Source organism: Dendrobates tinctorius, unplaced genomic scaffold (genome assembly GCF_039654945.1).
Source record: "Dendrobates tinctorius isolate UK_male_01 unplaced genomic scaffold, ASM3965494v1 ptg000020l, whole genome shotgun sequence".
NCBI lineage: Eukaryota > Metazoa > Chordata > Amphibia > Anura > Dendrobatidae > Dendrobates > Dendrobates tinctorius.
Genome location: NW_027361688.1, coordinates 39408023 through 39431904, shown reverse-complemented (window position 1 = coordinate 39431904; position 23882 = coordinate 39408023). Strand labels below are relative to the sequence as shown.

General features: G+C 49.4%; 1 protein-coding gene across 1 annotated transcript in view; it reads right to left on the bottom strand.

The window, feature by feature from the left end:
• The window catches only part of LOC141083649 (leukotriene C4 synthase-like), a 65922-nt gene that overhangs the window by 25754 nt on the left and 16286 nt on the right, over positions 1–23882 (bottom strand). The window contains exon 2 of the mRNA XM_073568019.1: positions 23278–23397. Within this exon, the coding sequence (XP_073424120.1) occupies positions 23278–23335 (58 nt within the window). The 5' untranslated portion in view covers positions 23336–23397. The remainder of the gene's footprint in view (positions 1–23277; positions 23398–23882) is intronic.

Sequence of the window (23882 nt, the reverse complement as noted above, 5' to 3'; positions counted from 1 at the left end):
TGAAAAAAGAGAATATGGTGCTGTGAATAGGTATTCAAGGGTTAATGAGCAACACGCGGATACGGACCAAATTAAAGAGTATCTTGCATATGGTGAAAAGACACAATATGGTGCCATGAATGGATGTTCAAGGGTTAATGAACAATGCTGATGGAACAGAGACCACCCCAGGGGCATAGGTTCTGAATCAATATACATAAATGAAGATAGACCAATAAAGAACGCATCTGGCAGATCCAAACAAGAAATTATAGCAATCAAAAAAACAAATAATAATACTGTAAATTGAAGTCAAACAAGGAATCCAGTAAGGAACAACTGTATAATATATCCTTGAAAAAAAACTTGAAAGGAGCTGGGAACCAGGCCCCTGGACCCAAAAGATTTGATGTAACAAAAGAAAGGACCCTTCAGAAAGAGCATCTGAACGAGTGGATTTGTGGATATCCAGAAGAGAATAATGGCAGAATAGACCCTAAAATAATAAGATAAAAAAATTAAAGATGAGTCATGAATACTAAGAACATATTGAACTAAAATAAGTTCTCAGCTGTAAAACCCAGAAAATAATAATTCCTTGTTTAGATCGTCCGGAGTCATGCTTTTTATATTGTAAATTCATCTGGATTCCCGACGGAGAAGCTCCTTAGTAACATTGCCTCTCCGAATGCTGGCATGAATTTGGTCTACCACAATAATGCGTATCTCGTGGTGACAGCCCCTATGATGCTCTAAAAAATGTGCCGCTACCAAAGTAATGGGCTTACCCTTGTCCTGATTGCCCTTGGCTTTACTGATATTTGAAATATGTTGTATTCTTCGTCTGACTTCTTGACTGGTCTGACCCACATAGATTTTTGGGCATCCACAGATGAGTTAATAGATTACATGTCTTGACCGGCAATTTGCATAGAATTTGTTTTTAATCTGTCCAGGAAAAATGGACAGATAGTGCAACCTCCACAAGGATAAAATTCCACTAAACGGTGGCCCGTACCTATTTTAGATGTTGGTCTCTTGAATTGACTAGCAGTCACGTAGTTCTTCAAATTTTCTACTCTCCTGGCCACCATTCTGGGAGTCTCGGAGAGAAAAGGCCTAAGTTTGGGCCTACTGAGCAAGATGTTCCAATATTTGCTCAGTATTCCATGGACATCACGCCAATGATTATTATAATTCATGGGGAGATTGATAGAATGTCGCTTTTCCCAAGATCTAGGTTCCAGAAGAGAAGATCTTTCACTAGCCTGTGAATGTTGCAAGGCATTTGAAATAACCCTACGCAGGTAGCCTCTCTCAGACAATCGGTTAGTTAAATCATTGGCCCCCTCCCTAAAATCAGCAGTGGAACTACAATTCCGCCTTACCCTTAAGATCTGGTCCTTTGGAACGTTCTTGCGCAGATGCTGGGGATGAAAGCTTGAGAAATGGAGTAAAATGTTGGTTGCCGTTGCTTTGCGAAAAAGTCTGAAAAGCAGTCAATGGGCGTACGTGTGTCTCCTCCCACCACCCCAAAAAGAGGTTAGCGTAGGAGATTGCACAAGGTGCCCCCATTGCCGTTCCAGTGACATGTTTATAAAAAACACGGTCAAATACAAAATAACTGCTAGTGAGAACAAAGCCCAACAAATCCAAAATGAAGGAGTGATGTATGCGGTCACCTGAAATTTGTTGATTGAGAAAGAAACTGCTTCAATTCCAAGTTCATGACTTACAATGGATGTTGAATCATTGTACACCTGTGTAACAAGAATGGTGTTATGTGGAACCGTAATATCCTTCATTTGACGAATCAGGTGCGAGGTGTCCTGAATATAAGAACCCAATGAGATGACAAAAGGTTGTAGGAAATGATCGAACTATATACAGGGCCGTTCAAAAAGGCTACCAATCCCTGCAATGATGGGCCTACCTGGTGGATTCTGAATAGACTTGTACAAGTGGAAACAACCGGATGCTTCGTTGTTAAAGAGGAAAGCTCCTTTTTGGTTAGGACATTGTTGCACGTTGCAGACAAGCAATCGGTCCAGCTTCTTCTTAAAGATGGTAGTGGGGTCCGATGGTAGCACCTGATAACAATGGATTTTATCAAGCTGGTGTTTGGCTTCCCTAATGTACATTTCAATAGGCCCTTATCTGCTTCCTTTATGGTGAAAGATGTATTGTTTCTAAAGGGGGTTATACACATAGCGATATCGCTAGCGATATTGCTAAAGCATCATCGATTTCGCTATGTGTGATACTTACCTCCGACCGGCTCCCCCACTGTCTGTGGTTGATCGCGCAGCTCCATTTCTCGTCGGGCGCTTCCTGCTCGGCTTCCTGCTGGCGCCGACGAGCGACGCGTGAACGCGGACGGGAGGACGTCAGGAGCGCCGCGTCTGACAGGTAAGTAACGACTGCTGTATCGCTGCTGCATCGCTGTGAGATCTGCCTGTGTGGCAGCTCACTAGCGACCATTTAGCGATGCACCAGCGATCCTGACCAGGTCGTATCGTTGTCGGGATCGCTGGTGCATCGCTAAATGTAAAGGGGCCTTTAGTATAAGCAGAGCTTGTCTTTCCTTGGGTCCTAGATTTTCACCCTGATAACCATTTGTTTTCAATATGGCAATGTTTCTACTAACAGTATCATAAAAAATGTGCATTGTTGGAAAGAGTGAGATAGAAGGAGTGGCCTGTGATGGTAAATGCCACAGACTTTTGTTGAAATTACCTTGTCCTTCGTTTTCTTGTAGTAACTCCAGAAGATCAATAAATGTCTGCCTCTCATCCTGCGGTAAAGAATCAATAGTTGAAGGTTGATGATAGAGTAAAGCTGGAGTCACACATAGCGACTCACCAGCGATCCCGACAACGATATCAACGTGTCAGGATCGCTGGTGAGTCGCTACATGATCACTGGTGAGCTGTCAAACAGACAGCTTCACCAGCGATCAGCACAGCGACGCCGAGCGCGCGGCGTCGCTGTGTACGTTAGTTACCAGCGCGCTGATGCAGTGAGCTGGTAACTAAGGTACACATCGGGTATCCAAGGGACGTGCGTCCCTTAGATACCCGATGTGTACCTTAGTTACCAGTTGATCGCTGGTCTCCCGCCTGTCACATGCAGCGATGCGTGCTGGCCAGCAGGGGGGCCGGTCGCTGATCGCTGTCACACAGCGATCTCGCTGGTGAGATCGCTGTTGTGTCACAAAACTTGTGACTCAGCAGCGATCTCGCTAGCGAGATCGCTATCTGTGACGGGGCCTTAACTTAAAAGTCAATTGCCTGCAAAGTAAATATAAATCTTTGATAAGAGTAAATTTGTCCAACGCACCCATGGGTGCAAAGGACAAACCTTTAGACAAAAGTGACCTCTCGGCATCCGATAAGACATTCAGATAAATTGATCACCTGACGGTTACCTGTATTGCTAACATTGTTCACCAGATTTATTTCTTCCTGTCCAGTCTCAGTTCCCATTTGTAAGATGGAGACCAGTTCTTGTAACGCCGGCCCCTCTTCCTCAAATTTGGTTTGCTTGCGTCGACCCCTCCTACTGCGCCTTCCTGATCGCTTGCTCTGATGATAAAAAATTGCTAGTAGAGGAATCTCCAACTAAAGTAGATGGATTGGAATGTAGACTTTTCTCCACATATGAGCTATTAAATCTCCTGTTGCCATGATGCGACCATCTAAACACTTGCTTGTTGTAAAAGTCCCTTTTGTCACGAATGAATTTACGTTTCTTTTTTTTGTATGATTTCTTTTTCAAAAGTTTCAATGATATCCTTCAGGCATTGTTGAAATGGCAGACTTCTGTGTGTCAAAAGCAATGAGTTTGGCTTCCTTGTCCTTAATGTCACTTTTAGTTTAGTCATAAGATTGCGATCATGAATAATGAGCATACCTATCAAAATGGATGAGCATTTTAAGAGGTCAGCTTCCCATGTGAGTTTGAAATCAGAGTCAGCTTCCCATGCTGGAAATATCTTGATTCTAAGGCCTCTTGGAACAATTCCCAATTTACTATACTCTTCCAAGCATTTAATATTCCACCAAGTTTTGTCAACATTTTGTGGAGATTGGTAATGTCATTTGATAAACTAAGAAAAGAACTATTCTGCGTGGCTAATTCATCACATGCTCCAAAAACACCCTCAACCTGACCTTTCCAGGCCAACTCTCTGGCTTCTAAGGAAATACCTAAATACTATTCAAGTCCAAGTATGCTATATATTATATCTATTGTTTCTGTGGTTATATAGTGATCTAGCCCTTTCTTTGTCACAATCATTGCACATTTGCACTTATTGAACGTTATTTCAACTTTTCTCACCATAATTCCCTTTGTGTTGTCATGTGCGCCTTTTACCTTCTGAGCATTTCACTATGCTCTCCTTACATGCACTCTGCATTCCTTTCTGGCGCCTGTGTGACTGATCCTAATCTGGTGCCTCTTAGCGCACGCGCAATGCACGACTGTCCGCGCCTGCGATGTACATATGTAAGCTTGCATCTTTGACGCATGTGTCGTGGTTCTTTACCATTTTCGGCTGTTGTTTGTTTTTTTGACGCATGCGCAGTATATGACCTTTTGCACCTGCGCAGTATACAGTTCAATTAACTTTATTAGAATGTCAGTATACTTACAAGATAGCGACGGCCGTTCAGACCACACGCACTCTCTCTACCACCGGTCAGTACTTTATTTGTGATTGCTTATCTCTCTAAGTGTATATATACCCTACACATGTGGAGCATTACAGATCTACTTTACCCTGAAGAAGCCACACGGTTTTTGTGGCGATACGCATGGGGTTTTATCCCCCTGAATCCCCTCCAGCTTCCATGGCTCCCTGCATGTTCTCATTATTTTTTCCTCAAAGGACTTAACTTTTTGGGCCTTCACTTTCTATATATACCACAGAACATGGTTTGATTCTCATTTCTTATATGCTATATACAGTTCTGGCAAAAATTAAGAGACCACTGTACAGTGTTATAAAAATCAGCTTCTCTACATGTCTGACAGCCATTCCATTCCAGTGTCAGTTGAATTCCAACCAGAGTACACCTCATTCTACTTAATGTGCTTCTGATTAGGTGATCACCTGAACCAAATCTTATTTAACGAAGGAAAGTATAAAAAACCCTGCTGTGGTGTTCACAATCCACTTGCAATAGGACAAGCTGGATGGCAAAACAAGTGCTAGGAATATCCCAAAAGTAATAGGAATGCAAAAATAACTTTTAGCCATGCCAAAGAGTTGAAAAGAAAAGTCTTGAGTGAGCAAAAGAAGGGCTCAATTATGGCTTTACTAGCAGAGGGATACAGTGAGCGTCATGTTGCCTCCATCCTTAAAATTTCTAAGAAGACAGTTCATTATAACAAGGTCAAGCAGCAGACATTGGGGATAACAAAGCAACAGACTCGTGGATCGCCCGCCAGGGCAGTTGGGTTACTCGGTACCGTGCCGGTGTCTCAGAGGGATGTGTCACGGTGGCGGTGACCCAGTCCGTGTCCCTGAGCATCCATGCAATAGGGGTGAAACGTGGCTGAACAAAGTTTATAGGTGGATGATACGTGACGCCACCTGTGGTGCTCGACAATGAAGGGGTTAAGCCAACGCTGCAGGCAGATCCTCTGGGACAGATGGTATAAGGCAGCAATATGTAAGAGCTCCCCACAGGTAGAGCTGTAGTCCCAGGGCAGTAGTAATAGGTGTTGAGTTAGAGGGTGCAGTGTTAGGCACAGAGATGTAGCAGTGCTGAAGGGGTTGCAGAAAGAAGGCAATGACACAACAGGGTGCAGTTTCATTTACCTTTACTGTGCTTTGTAAGTGCAGTCCAGGATCCAAATTACAGATGGAACAGGAGTTGATCAGCCTGAAAGCAACTTAGGAATCTCTCTATGCAGATGGGTTGTGCAGTCTCCTTTCTAGCGCTTATCTGAGGCACTTGCAGTACTGAGTTACACTGAAGTTCCTCTTGCCTGCTCTCTTTTAGAACTCCCCTCGTATGGCAGACAGCCGTAGCCTCCTTTTTCTGGCTCACACAAGTTGCTGCGGTGCCTCCGAGTCTTAGCTGGGAACAGAGCATTTACAGCCTCTTGTTCCTCCGGTTTTTGCTGCAGGACCATTGTGGTACCGGCAGGTACGCGGGATGCAGTGACGAGACGTGAGACTTTATGCTTTTGGTGATAACTTTTTATAAGTATAGATCAGGTGACTAGTCTAAGCAACCAAAGGGGTAACAGGGATTGTCCTCGCAGGGACTCAACACAAGCAAACACGGATATATATGAACACGACTACACCGGCAACGGCCGGTCAGTATAGGGCTGCGGTATGGCCGACTACGGGTCCTTAGTTATATAATGTCACTTATCCGTCCTGACGTCTTCGGCATCCTGGGTGATGGTTCTTCGGCGTAGCAGCCGCTGGGCCCAGCTGCTGAAGAACTGGCGAAGTCTTCGAGCGATCCGACACTCAGGCGAAGCAGGGGCACAACAGGCCCCGGAAGAGTTCTTGGACAGATGGGCCGCAATACCCGGACAAGAGTAAGCGGTCGCGAAGCGGGGTGGCGATTGACAAGCCACCGGCGCAGCCAGCGGCTGTAACAGGGAGTCCGCGGCGGGCGACGGCCCGACTCTTGCCACGGACTGGAGCGGGGAACTAGTGGCTGCCATCTGCAGTGAACTTGCCGCGGTCGGGAGCGGGGCGGCTGCGGGCGGCGAGAGGTAGGCCGCAGCCGCGGGCTGGAGTGAGACGGCAGTGGGTGACCGCGGGCAGGCCGCAGCCGAGGGCTGGAGTGTGGCGGCGACGGCTGAAGATGACCACGGGCAGGCCACAGCCGGGGGCTGGAGTGTGGCGGCAACAGCCGCAGGCATCCACGGGCAGGCTGCATGCTGGAGTGTGTCCGCGGGTTGAAGCGGAGCAGCGGTTCTCTGATGGCCGACTCGGCGCCGTCCCCCTGCTGTCCAATGTAAGTGTCCCTCTTGCTTCTGTCCTCTCGGAACTCTGTACGTCGCTCTGGCTCTCACAGTCCCACGGTCTCCTGCTCCTTCTTCCCCGTTCTGCTGACTCACTGTGACTGGGGTTCTCCTCCCCTTTTATATCGGCTCCTCCCCCAGCCCATCTGTCAGTCTCAACAGTCCGGCCCTGAACTCTGTCTCCCGGAAACAACCTGCCCCGGAACCTAAATGATGGTCCCCTTGGTTCTGACTCGGATACTCGATGGGGGCCCCTTCTCCCACACTCCTGCACCCTGTATGCTCACCAGTCCTCTGGTGAGGGCCTTAGTCGACTTGAAGTGGTCTTTGGAGACGACAGTTCTTGTCGCCATACGAATTGGTCCTGTTCTAAACGTTCGAGGGGTTTGCCAGCTGTTGACCGCTCGGAGCGTCTGAGTTCAACTGTGGTGGAGCCTTCTGGGGTAGTGGAGGGTGTTGGGCTGGTCGACTCTGGTGGGCTGACTGAGTCTACTGCCATGTCCCTACTTGGACGGCCCGCTGATATGACTGGTCAGTCCTCTTCGTCATCTAGGTCCCAGACCATTGGCGGAGGGTCGGGGACCTGAGGGATAGGCTCGGGTCGGTGGATGTGGGTCGCCCTCCCAGGGCCGTGGGGCACTCGGTACCGGGCCAGTGTCAGGGGAATGTGTCACAGCGGCGGGGACCCGGTCCGTGGCCCTGGGCACCCAAGTCAATGGGGGGTTTGTAGTTAATGGAATAGTTTGTGACGCCACCTGTGGTGCTCGGCAAGTGTGGTGTTAGGCCGACGCTGCTGGCAGATCCTCTGGGGATGGTGGTATGTTGCAGCAAAGGTGTAAAAGCTCCCCACAGGTGAAGCTGTAGCCCCAGGGCAGTGCAGGTGTGATGTACTAATCTCTCTTTCTAATGGAAGCTTAGGTTACAGTTCAACGTCCTTCTCCTTCTTTCCTTTCCCGTGCCAGCTGGCTCAGGTCACTGAGGCAGCTGCAGCACTCCTTCCTCCATCCCTTCCAGGGATCCCCACTCCTATCTGAGTGGCTTCCTTCCTGACTGACCTCCTGTCAGCCCGTTCTCAGACTCAGCTCTCTCATTCTAAACCTTCCCTCTCTTTTATTTATCTCAACTCTACCCACCTCCCAGCACGTTTAGTGTTCCAAGCAGGGAGCCACCAAAGGTGCTCTGCTACCCTCTGAGCAAGGAGCCGCAATGTGGCTTTGCTAAACTACTGTGTTGTGTGGGATGCGAGTGTTGGAGTGTGGAAAGGAGTTCCCACCCTACCTGGATGGTGGGGCAGTACACCTTAGGAGAAGGTGCGTACTGCCCCTGAGGCTCAGCCTCTGTGGCGGCTGAGCCTCAGGGGCACCACATGCCCCCCGTTAAACACAGCACGTCCGCGGGCTGCAAGGCAAGACAAAGTTGACTATACAGGAACATACAAATTTTTTTATAATGCTGCATAAACATTTCTTATACTAAACTTCCTAATATAGGAGGCACTATTTCTTTAACGTTGCAAACAATTCTTAATTAGCCTTCTAAGTCTCAAGTCCAAAAGTGCAATTCTTTTTAATACCATTCGTAATTCAAAGTGCTATTCTCTATTACTCACTATCACTGCGATACTCTTCAGCAATACATCTCTTTCTTTCTCTAGTGCACATTTTTCCACTTTCTTTCAACTCTGCATCTACATTTTTTCAATTCTTTATTCTTTATTCAGTCCTCTTATCTGTGTATCAAAACATTTCTAATTCTCTACAAAAGCCATTTACTATCTTAAGACACATTATCAAATACTTCACAATAAAACATTCAAAAATTCTTGCAAGTGCTGGACACCTCTCCCAGACGGGATTTCTTGCAGTGTCCTTTGAGGTAGACTTCTATCTTCGAAAAGTGTCCCTATGTAAAACCAAGAGAGAGCACCTAAAGAGGCGCAAACTATTTACAATAAAGTTTGTGATGTACTCCAAGTTCATGATCACGGAAGGTCAAATCAGAAAAACGCTGCCAATCAAAAACTAGGCAACAAAAGTGCAAACAGAGAAAACATGATGAACAAAAGAAAAAAGGCACAACTGTGCAAATAAACCCTCCTGGGTAACGAGATTATCAATGCTGATCCCTTCCTGGCGTTCTGGAAGCCAAAGTGGAACTGCTACCAGATGAAAGGAACGCACGGGCAGTCCTCAAGTACTCCTCTTCCAGTGGGGTAAAGCTTGCGGCGTTCTGTACCTTTGGTACACTTTGACAAATGGGGGCAGTAGACGGTTTCTGCCGAGATTCAGCTGCTGCCTGGGGTACAGCAGAGGCGATAACGGTTACCAGGGAAGGAACACGCGCTTTCTCCTTCAGGTAGGTAGACAGTAAGTCTTCTGGTATACGGCGGATGTTTAATGCGTACCAGCCGCGTAGTCCCTCATGCCGGGTATAGGTGACATATTCCCCTGGCTGTAGGTCACGCGCTGGGAGTCCCTTGCGATGGTGAGACTCCACGTCTCTCCAGCTGAAAAACAAGTCAGAGATCCTCTGGGGGTCTGCGATGAACCCAAACCCCCGTTCCCGGTTCATGTTGAGGACCTGTCCCCATCCAGCCGAGTCCCGGGGACCATAGCGACCCGCACGGACCTTCTCATTCCTATCCAGATCCGGGCCTAGTACCGCTGGCCGGCGCTGCTCCCTCTCCCGGTGTTCAGCTGCCAGTTGCCGGATAGTCTGCTGGCAATAGGCCTCAGCCTTCTCCTCTTCCCGGGACCTGCTCTTACCCACTGGGGCCCGCGGTACCACCGTTAGGGGTTCGGATGCTTCCCCATTGGGATTAGTATCCCGGTCCCAGACAAGGTCCAGCACGACCTGTCCTGCCGCTACTACGGGCGTACACCCCAGGGCCTCCCAGGTGCAGGGGCTGCAGTCATACCTGACACCTCCTGGCGCGGGCTCCGGTGCAGGCTTGAGACAGTGGGCCGCTGCAGGGATATCTACCGGAATGGCGGGTCCGGGTGATGGCGGTGGTGGAGCGGATGGAGGTTCCGGGTCCGCAGGGGCCTCCGGTGGGACCTGCGCAGCCGCGTCAGGTCCAGGCGAGAGCACGGTCTCAGCTCCTGGGGTCTCCGGTGACTCTTCCAGGCAGGCCGCGACTAACCGTATAGACAGCATGGAGGTGTAAACTGGCGCTGCCTGAGGACAGTCCGGTGCAGCGGTGGAAGGTACCGGGTCTAGAGGTGCCGGTGGTGTAGGCCCCTACTGGGCGTGCGGCCTGCTCAACCTCCATAAGGCCTCCTGCCTCAGTCGCAGATGGCACATCAGCTGGGCGATGTCATCTTCCGGCTGCTGGCGGTTCATCTCAGAGACGGGGTCGGAGCCTTCAGCCATGGCGCCAGGGACATCCGATTCAACCTCCGCGCGCTCCGTAGGCCTCCTTCCCTCTCTCTCCAAAATGGCATTCTGGCGTTCTTCCTGCCTCGGCCCCTTTCCCGCCACTGGCTTCTTCTGCCCCACCTTCCGGGGGCGGGGTCTTCTTCCAGCGCCTCCATACCAAGCCAGTATACGAACCCCTCGGGGGGTGGGCCATGTTGCTGTCACATAGTAATTCAGGCAGGGGAGGCCCAAGACTCTTCGCGGTCTTTTCCTAGGACCTCCCATCTCTTCACGCCCTTCTTCTCCGCGCCAGCGGCCATTTTTAATGTTCATGTCACAAAATAGCTCAAAGTCCAACAAATCTTAGGCGCACAGAACCCGATGGCATCGGGTCTCGTCATCCTGTTCGTGACGACAAGTTGGGTCGCCCTCCCAGGGCCGTGGGGCACTCGGTACCGGGCCGGTGTCAGGGGGATTTGTCACAGAGGTGGTGACCCGGTCCGTGGCCCTGGGCGCCCAAGTCAATGGGGGGTTTGTAGTTAATGGAATAGTTTGTGACGCCACCTGTGGTGCTCGGCAAGTGTGGTGTTAGGCCGACGCTGCTGGCAGATCCTCTGGGGATGGTGGTATGTTGCAGCAAAGGTGTAAAAGCTCCCCACAGGTGAAGCTGCAGCCCCAGGGCAGTGCAGGTGTGATGGATGAGGAGAGGCTCAGGCGGTGTGAAGGATGGTACCCAGATGTAGCGGTGCTGAGTGTGTTGGTGCAGAATGAACGGAGGAAACCAGGGCTTGTAGTTCCAAAGCTTTACTCACAGTCCGTAGTACACACAGGTACCTGCTTCCGGGCCGGGTCCTCCGGGTCAGAGACTCAGTCAACCTCCAGGCAAGATGGAACGCTCCCCTCCAACACTCCGCCAACATGTACCTTTCTGAGCGTCTCCTCTATAGCTCCTTTAAGTGTGAAGATCTCCTAGTACTGAGTTACACTGGAGTTCCTCCTGACAGATGTTCCCAAGAACCTTACTTGTACGGCAGACAGCTGTAGCCTACTTCGGGGACTCTCTTCTCCTGAGTCCCGGCTCTCTACTCAGTTGCTGTTGTGCCCCAAGTCTTAGATGGGAGTAGTGCATTTACAGCCTACTACTCCACCGGTGTCTGCTGCAGAACCATAAGTGTCCATAGAACCTCGGGGACCGGGCCCCGGCCTTGCGCTGAGAACCTATAGGCAGGGTTCCTCTTCTAACCCATGTCCTCTCTGTTCTCCCTACTCCTTCGTTCCGTACTAATCTCTCTTTCTTATGGAAGCTTAGGTTACAGTTCAACGTCCTTCTCCTTCTTTCCTTTCCCGTGCCAGCTGGCTCAGGTCACTGAGGCAGCTGCAGCACTCCTTCCTCCATCCCTTCTTCCAGGGATCCCCACTCCTATCCAAGTGGCTTCCTTCCTGACTGACCTCCTGTCAGCCCGTTCTCAGACTCAGCTCTCTCATTCTAAACCTTCCCTCTCTTTTATGTATCTTAACTCCACCCACCTCCCAGCACGTTTAGTGTTCCAAGCAGGGAGCCACCAAAGGTGCTCTGCTACCCTCTGAGCAAGGAGCCGCAATGTGGCTTTGCTAAACTACTGTGTTGTGTGGGATGCGAGTGTTGGAGTGTGGAAAGGAGTTCCCACCCTACCTGGATGGTGGGGCAGTACACCTTAGGAGAAGGTGCAGTACCTCTGTGGCGGCTGAGCCTCAGGGGCGCCACATATGCATATGGACGTAACATATTACGGTGCACGGTACGAGTGAGGGGTACGCCGTCCTTCTCAGATTGTATTTCATACACAGGTCCATCGGGGCTTACTCGGCGCAACACTCGATAGGGGTTTTCTTCCCACCGTGGGTCTAACTTGTTTTGGGGCCGCTGATCTAGGACGAGTACACGATCTCCAGTTCGGAAGTCAGTGGGTGGAGGCAGTGCTCCCCCCGGGTGCTCCAGGTCCTGAAGTTTTGTATGGACGATTCGGTGGAGGGTTTGTAGCTGGTGCAGGTGGTTTTGGACCCATGATGATACTCCGGTCCAAAGTTGGGGTTCTTCCGGGTATAATTCCACTTCCGTGATTCCTTTGCCTTCTCGTCCAAATAGCAGCGAGTAGGGGGTGTACTCGGTCACCCGATGCACCCAGTTGTTATAAACCCACACCAGCTCAGGGACATACTCAGGCCAGTGGGCCTTTCGGTCACTCTCCAGGGTGCGCAACATTTGGATTAATGTCCGATTAAATCGCTCGCAGGCTCCGCTTCCCTTCGGATGATAAGGCGTAGTTCTGGACTTGTCGATACCATAGAGTCGATGCAATTCTTCCATGACTTTTCCTAAGAACCACGCTCCCTGGTTTGAGTGTATTCGTTGCGGGCAGCCGTATACGTGGATGAAGTTTTTACAAATTGCATAGGCGGCCAACTCCCCAGTTTAGTCTCGGGTGGGGGTGACCATGGCGAACTTAGTGAAATGATCCACCATCATGAGACAATGTTCATACCCCTGGTATGCGGGACCTATGGTTAAATAGTCCACCGTTAGGAGCTCAAGGGGAGCTGGAGTCACTATTGTTTGCACCGGGGCTCGTGCGGATGGTTTGGCGAGCTCACATGGGCGGCAGGTCCGGCAAACTTCTTCCACGGCAACGTGCAAGCGCGGATGGTAAACGATCTGTTGCAACCATTGCAAAGTCTTTTGAGCACCAAAGTGAGCCCCTTTTTCATGGGCTTCCCTAACCAGCTTGGCAAGTAGGGCTCCGGGCACGACCACCTGCCAGGTTGTAGCAGATGTCGTCCGTGACACTGCTTTACGGTACAATAGCCCTTTCTTGATGGCGAATTTTTCCCATTGGCGCAACATCAACAACATGTCCTGAGTCAGAGTCTGTCTCTGTGAATCAGTGGGCAGTTTGCCGGTGGTAACCCATCGGCGCAGGAGCCCAATTTCCCCATCTTCCTGCTGCTGGATCCATTTGTCCCGTGGTTGCTCCAGCGTCCCCCGTGAGGGTCCTGAATGGGATACCTCCTGTGTGCTCGCTGTAATCATGGCGTGGGTAAGGGCGAACGGTGTCTCTTCCCCTTCCAATTTGTTGTCCCGACTTTTCCCTGGAGTTGTATGCCGAATTCTGGAGAGGGCGTCAGCATGTACATTTTCGGCCCCTCATTTATAATTGAACTTGGCCATTGAGCCACCCACCTTTGCTCCAGGGCTCCCAACTTGGCATTTTCCAGATTGGCCAGCAGGTTGTTGTCCATCCGCACTACTACCTCGGAGCCCGCCAGGTACTCTGCGAACCGCTCCGTCATGGCCCACACTACCGCGAGGAGCTCGAGCTTAAAGGAGCTGTAATTGTCAGGGTTACGCTCGGAGTCATGCAGCGATCGGCTACCATAGGCGATCACTTTCTCCCGACCATCCTGAACCTGTGACAACACAGCCCCTAGTCCCTGGAGGCTCCCGTCAGTGTGCAGTATGAACGGTTGCGAGAAATCCGCATACGCTTGCACTGGGTCTCCTGAGTGTGCAGCCTTAAGGTCTTGAAACGTGTCTTCTTGCGGTTGCTGCCATTGAATTTTCCATCCATTCACCCCGGCAGGAGCTCCCTTTAGCAGGTCCTGCAGGGCTCGGGCTCAGCGTGCAAAATTCTTCACGAACCGACGGTAATAGCCAGCCAACCTCAGGAAGGCCCGCATGTCTTTCACCGTCTCGGGGGTAGGCCACCCCTGGATGGCGGCAACCTTTTCCAGGGATGGCCCTCAGCCAAGACTACGTGCCCCAGATATTCGATCTGGGTGCGAAACAGGTGGCATTTCTGGGGCTTTACCTTCAACCCATACTTCTGCAGCCGGCCGAACACCTGCCCCAACCGCCGCAGGTGGTCCTCAAACGTGGCGGAATAGATGATGATATCATCCAGGTATATCATCCAGTGGCTTCGAAGTTGAGATCTCCCAGACACCGCTCCCTCAACCGCTGGAAAGTTCCCAGGGCGTTGGTCAGCCCAAACGGCATTCGGTTGAATTCAAACAGTCAAAAAGAACTTGAAGACATACCTCTTCCGACAAGCCTACAACTTGCAGTAACCACCGATCCACCAAACTGCTGCACGACCAGCTCTACCCTCGCCTACTGTATCCTCACCCATCCCGTTCTAGATTGTGAGCCTTCGCGGACAGGGTCCTCTCTCATCCTGTACCAGTCGTGACTTGTATTGTTTAAGATTACTGCACTCGTATGTATTATGTATACCCCTCCTCACATGTAAAGCGCCATGGAATAAATGGCGCTATAATAATAAATAATAATAATAATAATAAACAGTCCCATAGGGAGAATAAATGCCGTCTTAGCTCTGTCTTCCTCCGACATTGGCACCTGCCAGTACCCACTGGCCAGGTCTAGAGTAGAGAAGTACGTTGCTTTTCCCAAGGCGGACAGAGACTCTTCTATGCGGGGCAGCGGATACGGGTCCTTAATGGTGCAGGCGTTCAGCTTCCGATAGTCCACACAGAACGGGAGGGTATCATCCTTTTTGCGGACCAGCATGATGGGAGCCGCCCAGGGGCTCTGGCTTTCTCGTATGACCCCTTTCCGGAGCATTTGCGCTAGTAGAGTTTTCACCTCCTGATATCTGTGGAGGGATTTGCCGATATCGTTCCCGGATTGGGGCCGTTCCTGCCATGGGGATTCCATGTGTGATGGCTGTGGTACACCCAAAATCATCCTCGTGGCTAGCGAATACTTCATAATACTGTCCAAGAAGTGTTTCTACCTGGAGAAGCTGGGCTGACGTCAGGCCGGAGAGTTCGGCCCGCATTCTTTCCAGGACAGTTCGACCTTTCTCCTGGGTCGAGGTTTCGGCCATCTGTATGGTTCATATCGTTACTACCCATGGATCCTCGGGTTGCACCTTTAAATGGACCGCTGGGGCTGACAGCACCTCCTCCAAAGGCCTTACTAGCTTGGCCACTTCAGCCCGGGGCTTCAAGACGATATCTTGGTCTTCCAGGTTAACGCAGCGCACCAGGACGGTCCCTCCTCGCACCATGGCCAGGGACCGAGCTACCAGTATGCCAGGGAGCAGGCGTTCCGAGAAGCATGGCTCTACCTGCATCTCCACGCCCTCCAATGGTATTGGGTGCGGATCGGCAGGGTCACCACTGTCTGCCCGGGGGGAAGCACGAACGGGGGGCCGTGCGGGAACCCCACTGGTTCAGGGTCTCTTGCGTGGGGTCATTGAGGAGTAGATTGCCAAACTCCCGCAGTACGTTCATGCCCAGGATAACTGGATGGTGGTTAGTTTCTCCTTGGGTCAGGACCACTCCCCAGCAGCCGAGAGATTTACCATACAGCATCATTTGTAGCCATACCACTCCGGCGACTGGTACTGGAAGTTGGTTAGCGGCTACCAGTCTTATCGTGGATCCTCACTGGGGCCTTGCTGCTTCAGGGAAATGCTGCCAAAAATAAGTTGCCGGCATGGTCGTTACTTGCGACCCCGTGTCCACTAGGCACCGTACGGCATGGCCCTCGACCTCTGCCCATACCACTGGACATTTTGCGACCAGATTTCCAGGACTTCCACCACCCCTCGTTGTGGCTTCTTGCTCTGAGCGACGTCCCCCCCGCCCGGAGCCCTCTAGTTTAATAGCCATCGGGGTGGGTATCTCCCACGCCGCGGACACTCTCGTGCGAAGTGGCCCTGCTCCCTGCTCTCATAACACCGGGATTGCAAGGTACGGCCACTCCGAGCATTGAAACCAGGCCGCCCAGTTGTGGACTCGGTTCTCCTTTTCACTTCAGCCAACTCGCCTTTGATGTTCTTCAGCTCTTGTCTCATCTCTTCGATCCACTGGGGTTCTTCAACAGCGCTTACGGAAGCCTCCATGCCCCGGACCTTTCCCACGGGGACCGTTATTCCGTGCTCCTGCTCTCGTACTCGTGCCTGACTCTCCACCTCAGAGAAGGCCATACGTGGGTTCACCCGGACCTGCTCCCGCAATGCCTGCTTGATTAACGGGTCTCAGAGTCCAGTCACTAACAGGTCACGTAAGGTAATGTCGATGGGTCCCACCCCTATCCCGTCCTTCTGTTCGATGGCTGTGTATAGCTCTTGGAGGACATTCATATACTGGGTGATGGTCTCCCCCTCTCCCTGCATTCGACTGAACAACCGGGTCCTCAACTCTCCCACATTGGTTGGATCCCCATGGGTTTCTTCCAGAATCCACAAGACCCTAGCAAAGGAGTTACGGTGTCCCGGGGGCCTCAACATTACTGAATTCCAGGCCTCCCCATCTAAGGCCATGAGAGCTACCTCGGCTTCTAAGTCAGGGGTCATCGGATGCATGCGGAAGAGCCCTCGCATGCGCTCGGCCCAGCTCCACAGCATGGTATTAGAGCCCGAAAACCGTGGCAGGTTGCTTAGCATAGCCCCTAAAGAAATGCTGGACCAGGGGCCTCCGTTACCTGCGACACCTACGGCCCCGACTTGGCCAGGTGTGCCGCTGTCTGCGCTCGGAGACTGCATCCTGCCGACTACGCCATATGTGGTACCGGCAGGTACGCGGGATGCAGTGACGAGACGCGAGACTTTATGCTTTTGATGATAACTTTTTACAAGTATAGATCAGGTGGCTAGTCTAAGCAACCAAACGGGTAACAGGGATTGTCCTCGCAGGGACTCAACACAAGCAAACACGGATATATATGAACATGACTACCCCGGCAACGGCCGGTCACTATAGGGCCGCGGTATGGCCGACTATGGGTCCTTAGTTATATAATGTCACTTATCCATCCTGACGTCTTCGGCGTTCAGGATGATGGTTCTTTGGCATAGCAGCCGCTGGGCCCAGCTGCTGAAGAACTGGCAAAGTCTTTGAGCGTTCTGACGCTCAGGCGAAGCAGGGGCACAACAGGCCCCGGAAGAGTTCTTGGACAGATGGGCCACAATCCCCAGACGGGGGTAAGTGGTCGCAAAGCGGGGTGGCGATTGACAAGCCACCGGCGCAGCCAGCGGCTGTAACAGGGAGTCCGCGGTGGGCGACGGCCTGACTCTTGCCACGGACTGGAGCGGGGAACTAGTGGCTGCCGTCTGCAGTTAACTGGCCGCAGCCGCGGTCAGGAACGGGGTGGCTGCGGGCGGCGAGGGGTAGGCCGCAGTCGCAGGCTGGAATGAGAAGGCAATGGCCATGGGCAGGCCGCAGCCGAGGGCTGGAGTGTGGTGGCAATGGCCGCAGATGACCGCGGGCAGGCCGCAGCCGCGAGCTGGAGTGTGGCGGCAACAGCCGCAGGCGTCCGTGGGCAGGCCGCAGGCTGGAGTGCAGGTGTCCATGGGCAGACCACGGATTGAAGCGGAGCAGCGGTTCTCTGATGGCCGACTCGGCGCCGTCCCCCTGCTGTCCAGTGTAAGTGTCCCTCTTGCTTCTGTCCTCCTCTCGGGCCTCTGTACGTCGCTCTGGCTCACACACTCCCACGGTCTCCTGCTCCTTCTTCCCCGTTCTGCTGACTCACTGTGACTGGCGTTCTCCTCCCCTTTTATATCGGCTCCTCCCCCAGCCCATCTGTCAGTCTCCACGGTCCGACCCTGAACTCTGTCCCCCGGAAACAACCTGCCCCGGAACCTAAATTATGGTCCCCTTGGTTCCGGCCTGGACACTCGACGGGGGCCCCTTCTCCCACACCATCAGCATCCATACAACCTCGGATACCGGACTCCGGACCATGCGCTACAGCTAGAAGTGAACCTGAATTCTGCTCAATCTTCCAGCTCCTCTTTTCCCTCTCCACAGAACTGAACTAACTTCCCTTTCCTGGCCACAGAGAGTAGCTCCTCCCCCAGTTTGGTTCAGAGCTCCCTCTGCTGGCCTGGAGTGGGAACTGTGCTGTGTGCTGGATTTACCTGACAGAGAGACCCTTCATTGCTTCCAAGCATGACATCACACTCCCTAGGAGGAAGGTAATGCCACTGTGGCGACCATACTCCTGGGGGCGCCACATTCGCAGAGGGCGAAAATGACTCTCCACTGACCAGGATGACTGTCATCTTATTCGAATGTCACTCTGCGACTGCAGGATGACATCAAGTGACCTACAAATGGAAGGGCAAATGGTAGCTGGGGTGAAGTGCACAGCAAGAACAGTTCGTAACAGGCTCCTAGAGGCAGGGTTCAAGTCATGTAAAGGTAGAAAAAAGCCTTTCATCAATGAGAAGCAAAGGAGAGCCAGGCTGAAGTTTGCCAAAGACCAAAGGGATTGGATCATAGAGGGCTGGAGTAAGGTAATCTTCTCTGATGAGTCTAATTTTCAGCTTTGTCCAACACCTGGTCGTCTAATGGTTACACGGAGACATGGAGAGGCGTACAAGGCACAGTGTCTTGCACCCACTGTGAAATTTGGTGGAGGATTGGTGATGATCTGGGGATGCTTCAGCAAGGCTGGAATTGGGCAGGTAAATCTTTGCGAAGGATGTATGACTCAAGCATAGACACATAGACAGCCCCTCCAGCGATAAGGACCAGTGAGCAAGCTGGTTACCAACGTAAACATCAGGTTTCTAAGGGCTGCGGGGACCTTAGAAATACGATGTTTACCCTAGATACCAGCGTGCACTGCAGGCAGGGCGGGAGGTGGAGGCAGAGCGGCGCAGACAGACCGGCGTAGCTCTGCTATTTGGTACTCCGGTCTGATGAAAAAACGGGCCAGGACGATCCAGCACGATCAGCGGTGCCCCGCGAGGGGGGCCGATCGCTGCTGGATGTCACACACAGCGATCTTGCTGGATAGATCGCTGATGTGTCACAAAATCAGCGATCTCGCCAGCGAGATCGCTGTGTGTAACGGGCCCTTAAGTCAATCAATGTGTGGATGAAGGACCACCACATCAAATCCCTGTCATGGCCAGCCCAGTCTCCAGACCTGAACCCCATTGAAAACCTCTGGAATGTAATCAAGAGGAAGATGGATAGTCACAAGCCATCAAACACAGAACTGCTTAAATTTTTGCACCAGGATTGGCATAAGGTCACATAAAAAGCAGTGTGAAAGACTGGTGGAAAGCATGCCAAGACGCATGAAAGCTGTGATTAAAAATCATGGTTGTTCCACAAAATATTGATTTCTGAACTCTTCCTGATTTAAAACATTAGTATTGTCGTTTCTAAAAGATTATGAACTTGTTTTCTTAGCATTATTTGAGGTCTGCAAGCACTGCATTTTTTTTGTTATTTTGACCATTTTTCTGAAAATAAATACAAAATTTAGTGCTTGGAAATTCAAAGACATGTTGTCAGTAGTTTATAGAATAAAAGAGCAATTTACATTTTACTAAAAATATACCTATAGAGAGAAAAATCAGACAAACTGAAAATTTTGCAGTGGTCTCTTAATTTTTGCCAGAGCTGAATTTCTTCTATTGTCTCTGTGGTTATACAGTGATCTAGCCCTTTCTTTGTTTACAACCATTGCACATTTGCACTTTTTGAACGTTATTTCAACTTTTGTCACCATCATTCCCTTTTGGTTGTCCATATGGTGCTGTGAATGGGCATAGATAGTCCTATTTAAATAATTGGTTTCATTGCAATTTGTAGACTTTGCATTTTTCCTGCTTCATGTTCTTTGTCTAGAGCCATTGTGGTTATTTCTAATGCTGTTGGGGATTCAGTGAGGGAGAGTTATTGTCACATTATGGGCATAACCAGATACTTTTCTATTTCTGTGTTTTTAAATGTTTTTATTCAGTCTGTGTTTTGTTTTTCACATGTGTTGTGTTGCTGATAAATAAAAGTCATTCTTTTAGTGAATCTCAGGGTGTTCCCGTCTATATAGACATACATGTTCTTGTTTCCTATAGTCAGTCTCCCCACATTTCCTGGTAATGGTGATCCCACTCAGCTAAGTTTTCTCCTCCATGACATTCTAGGCATCCCAATGGACCAATTCCGGAATTAAATTGTGTCAGTGACCCGGTATTCAATGCGTTGAAGCTCCTGCAGTTGCCGTTTCTTGTTGCGGCTATACATCCACTTCAGTCCTTTTCCCAAGGCTAAGCTGGTGGGACTGGACATACTGAGCCTCTTCTATGGTCTGCTGGGTCTGCCTATATGCTTCCCTGGTTGTGGAGCACCTGGACGGTGTCTATGAACATCAGTCCCCTGCAGCTCCCCCGGATCAACCAGGCCGAGTAGTATCCCAATGCTATCCCAAGTGTCGATACATGAGAGTCAGTGTGTGCTCCAATCCACTGTCTTTAGAAAGACCATATGGAGTAGGGCTCAACTCACTGAATCCCACTGAATGACCGTACTCCTGTCCTGTGGGTGGAATACTAAACAGGCAACAGAAGTTGAGTGTAATACAGTGTGGAAATAATTTATTGAACCGACAATCATCACATATCATTGAATCATAGAATGTTAGAGTTGGAAGGGACCTCCAGAATCATCATCCCCAACCCCCTGCTCAATGCAGGATTCACTAAACCATCTCAGACAGATGTCTGTCCAGCCTCTGTTTGAAAACTTCTATTGAAGGAGAACTCACCACCTCTAGTGGCAGCCTGTTCCACTCATTGATCACCCTCACTGTCAAACATTTTTTCTATTTCATTCCATTACTTCTTGTGTTTCCATGTGCAAATGAGAATAAGGATGATCCTTCTACACTGTGACATCCCTTCAGATACAGTATTTGTAGACAGCTATTTAGTCTCTTTTTAGCCTTCTTTTTTGCACGCAAAACATTCCCAGATCCTTTAACCGTTCCTCGTAGGACATACATTGCAGTCCGCTCACTATCCTGGTAGCTCTTCTCTGAGCTTGCTCCAGTTTTTCAATGTTTTTTTAAATGTGATGCTTATAACTGGACACAGTATTCTAGATGAGGTCTGACCAAGGAGGAGTAGAGGGGGATAATTACTTGACATGATCTAGACTCTATGTTTCTCTTAATACATCCCAAAATGGTGTTTGCCTTTTTTGCTGCTGCATCACCCTGTTGACTCATGTGCAGTATGTAATCTATTAGTATATTCAAGTTTTGCTGATTGACAGCCAATTCACTGCAGATAGGGTACCGTTACACTTAGCGACGCTCCAGCGATCCCGACAACGATACGACCTGGTAAGGATCGCTGGTGCGTCGCTACATGGTCGTTAGTGAGCCGTCAAACAAGCAGATCTATTCAACGATGCGGCGATCCATGTAAGGACCTCGGCGGTCGTTGGGACCTTGTCACACAGCAGGTTTTCTGACGACTCACGCCTGCGTCCATAAAGTTGCTCGTCGGCGTCAAACACAGCGATGCATGCTGGCCAGCGGGACACCAACGATCAAAAAATGGCCTGGGACATTCGAGCACGATCAGCGATATCCAGCGGGGGTGAGCGGTCGCCACTATGTGTCACACATAGCGAGATTGCTGGCGAGGTCGCTGTTGCATCACAAAATAGGTGACGTTTCAGCGATCTCGCTAATGATCTCATGTGAGAAGGGGCCTTTAAGCAGCAGGGAGCAGGCTATGACATTGGCAGTCACTCCCTGTCAACAAAGCAGAGCGCAGGAGAAGCCACTGCTCTGTCAACGTGAAGTCAGTGGAAGCCACTGAATTGCCAGCAGGAGCGGTCTATGACTCTGTGCTGACAGACATTTGTGCCTGACACAAACCCGTAGGTAGTTGGCAACTACCTGCATGTTAGTGCTTATGCCATAAATAAATAAAAATATAGTCCTGAATAACCCCTTTAAATTCACATGAAAAAAGGAACTCTATTTATAAAGCTAATTTTTAAATGGGAGGGTAAAAATAGAGGAATGTATTAAAATGGGCAGAACGTACAAAAGCATATAAAACGCATGAAAACGTGTGAAACCTATAAAAATGCATTAAGATACACAGAACACACAAAAACACAAAAATGCATGAAAATGAACATAAAACATAAAATTGCAATGCACAAAAAAGCATAAAATACGTGTTATTTAGACACAAAAACGCATGAAAGATGCACAAAATATATAGAATGCACAACAAAGTACAAAAACAAATGAGAATGTACAAAAACACAATAAACGTATGAACAATACACAAAAACAAACAGAAAAATGCACAAAACTGTTTAAAAGGCAAAAAAGCACATGAAAACTCACAAAAATATCCCTTCTTTTTCTGACCCTCCCATTTGAAGATTGGCTTTATATATGGGTAAAGAAGTATTTTTTTCCGAATATTTTAACCATGAGTAGGGTTGGGCTATCCATCTATTTTTTTTCCAGTGGACAGGCTTGCACCCTGAGATGGAGAAAGGGGGAACGTGTTTTATCAGGTTGGACAAACATTTCCTGGCCCCGTGAAAATAGGCATTTACTGTTCGAGGAAAAGACAGTTGAACTTCAGAAAAAAAATACTTAAAACTTCTAATGTGGCTTTTAGTGAAATAGGAAATTGTAATTTCAGCTGGAGATGTAAGACTTAAACTCATCAGTAACACAAATATTTTGAAGGAATGTAAACTCTGCGCAAATTAGCTGTAGAGCTGGTATTAATGTCAACTACTTTATTATAGAGACAGGAGATGGGAGCAGTATACAGCTGCAAAGATGAACATGTTGCAGATTTCAGCTTTCAGCAGAATTATTCAAGACTCAGAAATTGTCAAAGGATGCACAGTTTTTCTTCATGCATAAAGCAAATAAAGCAAAAGTAATCTAAATCAGTAACAGCTTGGTGGATTAGAACGCCATCTGCTGTCTGCTGAAGGCATTCCCCCTAGCATATGCCTGCAGCTGTTGTATACTCCAACAAAAGGTAAACTAATAAGATCAAATGTCAGTGTTGTGGCATATGTGGAGCAGCTTTAATAATAATTCAGTTAATACAAAGCAGAAAGAAAATTTTGACTGTGGAATATCACATATTATACCTTGTTCCAAAACACCAAGTAAGGTGACTGTACCCAACAGGACTATGTTATGCAACATGGCAGTCTGAAGACTCAAGTATTTCTACGATATGACAGTAGTGAAAGGTTCCAGTCTTCAGACTAGAAGATAAAAGTAAAACAAAAATTAGGACCGGGTCACAAAAGGTCAAAATCTTGAGGTTCTATGAAAAGCTGACTGACAAAATAGACAATAGGGTAAAAGTCACGGTGTATAAAATGGTTTTGATCGGGGGTGATGGTGGGCCACCATGGCAGTTTGTCTTTCTGTGCTCTCATTTAATTAGTTCATCACCGCAGACCATATCAAAGTTGAATGTGGAAGTAAGCAATGAGCTTAATAAAAGCAAAACGGTAATGAAAATGAAACCTAATTTGAAAAATTCTATGCATTTATGTAAAACAAAAATTGCCCCAAGGGTGGCTAACCCTCTTTAACAAGTCATTTATACAAAATAACAAAGGTGGAATTGCTGTTTTCTTGTTTTCTTTCTTTACCCTATCAAAAATGTATAAATAATTGTCATAGATAGGACATGGTTAATGTCCTGCTCTCGCAGGGTTGACTTTTGCCGGCCTCTCCTTGG